The sequence below is a fragment of the Arachis hypogaea genome, chromosome 13 (assembly GCF_003086295.3).
Source record: "Arachis hypogaea cultivar Tifrunner chromosome 13, arahy.Tifrunner.gnm2.J5K5, whole genome shotgun sequence".
Lineage (NCBI taxonomy): Eukaryota > Viridiplantae > Streptophyta > Magnoliopsida > Fabales > Fabaceae > Arachis > Arachis hypogaea.
The window spans coordinates 101,129,253-101,133,288 of NC_092048.1; the positions used below are offsets into that span (position 1 = coordinate 101,129,253).

At 40.2% G+C, this 4,036-nt stretch overlaps 1 protein-coding gene across 1 annotated transcript; it reads right to left on the reverse strand.

The window, feature by feature from the left end:
- Positions 1 to 3,054: 3,054 nt before the first annotated feature.
- LOC112735167 (uncharacterized) lies at positions 3,055 to 3,606 on the reverse strand. Its single transcript, XM_025784735.1, has one exon. It carries the CDS (start codon positions 3,604 to 3,606, stop codon positions 3,055 to 3,057), a length of 552 nt encoding a protein of 183 aa, XP_025640520.1.
- Positions 3,607 to 4,036: the final 430 nt, after the last annotated feature.

Here is a 4,036-nt window from a genome sequence, read left to right on the forward strand (position 1 = left end):
TAATTAATTATTTAGAGTAAAGTATCATTTATGTCCCCAACATTTGGGGTAAGTCTCAAACCTGTCCCTAACATTTTAAACGTCCTATTTGTATCCCAAACGTTTCTAAATCGAATCAATGTTGTTCTATCGTCCAAATGACTAACATTTGGTTAACGGCGTTGCATACGTGGACGTTAGTGTACACGGTGGCAGGGCGTTTTTATGTGACCGTTATTGAATTAAAAATAAAAGAAAAAATAAACAGATAAACAGCAAAGAATGGTCCTCTTCTAAACCCTAATTGCAAAATCTTATCTCCTCTTTGATGCTGCACCTTCTCTGAAGCTCGACTTCCTCTGCTTGAAAAAGGATGAAGTATGATGCATGCCAATCTGAAGCGACACACAGCAGCAAGCAAGCGACACGAAATAAAAACCAGGCACATCGAAAGAGGACAACTTGCTACTGTGGGGAATGGCCTGTGCTCGCCACCTCATCGACAGTAGAAAATCCCGGGCGGAGGTTCTGGGGTTGCGTTAACTTTGGGGTGAGGTTTAGCCATGTGTATTTTTGTTGTTGAGTTATATATTTTGACAATCTGTGGAAGTGACTCGGTTGTCTCATATTTGGTCTAGATTGGAGAAGAATGCGGCTATTTTGTATGGGCAGAGCCAGAGGAAGAGCCCCCACAAGTTTCAAGGTTAAGAATGAAGGTCAGAAATTTGAAGAGCAAATTGGATAAGGTTGAGTTCAGGTTCATGGTTGCAGTGAGAGTTGCTTTAGTTGGATGGACAGTTGCCCTAATATTGGTTTGTGAGAAAACAACCAGCACCAAATTTGGGAGACTTTTACTACAATGATGTTGCTGGAGATGATGAGGTTTAGGAGAAAATCATTAGATCCCTAACTTGTGCTCTATATTTTGGCTTAGAAATAGAACTGATGTTGAAATGGTTGGTGTTTTGTTGAAATCAATGAAATTAGAATGAAATGATGTTTTGTGTTATATTTTGTATTCTGTTTAAAGTGTTATATTCTGCAATGTTATATTTTGCAATGTTATATTTTGCAGCTGAAATAAAGTGTTATATTTTGCATTCTGTTTAGACTAAGTAAGTCATGAGCATAACAACAATCTGAACTCTAACATATTACTTAATCACCAACCATAAAGATTGTCATTGGCTACAACCACAATAGATTCACAGCAAAATAACAAAACAAGAGCTACACATTTTGCTCCACAATAATAAACTGCAGTCTTTAAACTAGTTTTGACACATTATAATGATACTAAAGAGAAGTCTTTTACTCAAAAATAAAGTTTCCAGAAAACATAAAACTTCACACATCATAATCAACACATCTTTTTCCATACTTTGGGAGGTGTCCTAGCCATGAACTTGAGTTGGGATATGCTGACGTGCTTGGATGGGCTTGGCAGCACCCTGAGATTGTTGTGCTTGGTAGCATCCTTGAGTTGTTGTACAGAATCATTGTTCGACGGGGTCAGCTTAGCCTTCTTTGACGTAGCCTGAGATTGCTGGGAACTCACATCATTGGCAGATAATTTTCTCTTTGGCCTTGACATCGTGGTCTTCTTTCCTGCAGCTTGTGATTCCTTATAAGCCTGGCTAGAGATAGTACTAGAGACATTGCTTGAGATAGTGCTAGAGATGATTCTTGAAGCTCTTCTTGTAGATCTAGCAACTTTGTTAGCCTAGTTAACAGCCACAACACGACATTATAATCTTTGAATGCAATCAATAAAAATGAAGCCAGAACTAGAAAAAAACAACTATCGTACTTACCGAACTAGTGGCAGCTACTTTGCGCTTCTTTAGACAGGTTCATTTGTTGTGGCCTCTAGCAAAACAATAGGAGCACTTTTGATTCTGCCCTTCCCGAGATACTCCTCCCCTAGTTGGGTTCTCATCTGCAGCTTTATTCCATTTGAGTTTAGGCCTTCCAATGGGTTTTCTGTAGATTGGTGGCAAAACGTCATCAAATTGTGTCTTCTCCCACAGGTTGGGGCCATTCACTGGATACACCACATGTTGGTAGCACTCAGAGTAAGTTGCTTTCTTGTAACAGTTTGCAACAAAGTTGTCCACATTGAAGCACATCTTCCTAATGCAGGTCATGGCATGGGCACAGGGGATTCCGGACAACTGAAACTTCCTGCACGAACACTCGTGATTCTTCAAATCAACCACGAACTTCTCTTTGCCTCCATGAATGCTAGTTACCTCATATTTATCACGACCAGCATAGGTGCTCACCCACTTACCACTTGCATCAGCTTGTTTTTCAACCTTAATCCTGATACGGGGCAACACCTCCCTTGGGTATTCAATTATCCGATCTCTATTATCAGCCCAACGCCTCATAATGTATACTCTGATGTCTTCAAGCATGCTGACTATAGGTTTCTCTCTGGCGTCCACAATCACATAGTTAAATACTTCACACATGTTGTTAACCATTGTATCACACTTAGACCAAGTTCCAAACTTATGTTGGCACCAATATCTGGTTGGTATCTCCATAAGGTGGTTGTAGGCTCCATTATCAACCTTTTGGATTTCAGCCATGTTTCTCTCCTACTCTTGTAAATAAGTGGCTTTTGTAGCATTCCACATCATCAGTTTTAGTTGCAGCCCTGGGAATCTCTTCCTAAAATTGCTTTAAAGATGTCTAACACAAAATCTATGATCCACTCCGGGAATGAGCTCATCGAAGGTTAGAACTAAACCCTAAATCCATCATAAATCAGTTTTAGTTGAAGCATTAATTAAATCAGTATGATATGGGATAGGCACAATTAAGTAAGTACCTCTATTGGACATGCACAATTCAAACCTCTACTCATACATTTCAAGCACTAGGTTCACTAGGGCAGGAACTCAAACAGTAACACTAGGATCAATAATGTACCTATCAGCAAGTCTAACACTAACACTAAGATCACTAACGTAGCTATAAGCAAGTCTAACACTAACACTAACACTATCAATAAAGTAAGTAGAGAAATAAGTACCTTTTGTTGGTCAGACATGAAGGTGCATCTCCTTATCTTGTCACTCCCAAAGTCATCACACAGATTGGTGAGAAACCAAGTCCATGTGTCCTTAGTCTCTGCTTCAATCCGTATGCTATTGGAAATATCTGGTCATTCGGGTCCCAGCCAATAGCCGTGAGAAGTTGACCTCCATATGGTGTCTTGATGAAGCACCCGTCAAGGCAAATTATTGGTCTGCACACCATAAAACTCTTCTTGCATGCATCAAGGCACACATAAAGTCTTTGAAACTTTGGCCTTAAATCCACACCCGGTTTTGGTCTCTCAGAAGCAAACTCAGGTGGTCTCTCCACTTGCAACTTAATTGTAGAACCCGGGTTAGAGCTCAACAATTCATGACAATAGTCATAGAGTCTCCGATACTGCTCTATGTACGTTCCTTGTAACTCATCAAGTGCAAACTGTTTAACCCAGGCAGCTTTAGACTTAGTCAGCTCTACATTCCACTTGCTGTATGCTTTCTTCATTAGTGTGGAGAGCTTTATCTTTGGATTCTCAGCGATCTTTTTTAGAAACACCTTGCTCAACCATTTTGCATGCATAATCCCAATTTTCAACTCTCTAGAACAACTATGCTTGTTATGGCAGCTGGTTAATTGCCATGTTTGCTCATTCTTTATTTTCCCACAGTATGCAAACCACTTGCAACCCTCCACGCAAGTAATCTTCACTCTCTGAAGGTCAACCTTATCAAACCTCAAACCCCTCCCAGTGTGTACAGCATAGGCAGTGTCACAATCCTTAAACTCTTCTCTTGAGACATAAAGAGTTCCAACTCCCACTTGTACTCACTCATGTCCTTTAGCTGCTTGTCCAACGGATACTCCTTGGAAACACTATTATCATCCTCATCATCATCAATAATAGGCATATCCAGAAAATCTTCAGAATCATATCCTTCTTCCTCATCACCTAAACCTGCAACGACCTTCTCCTTACCTTTGTCACTCCTACTATCTTTTGCTGCGTCTG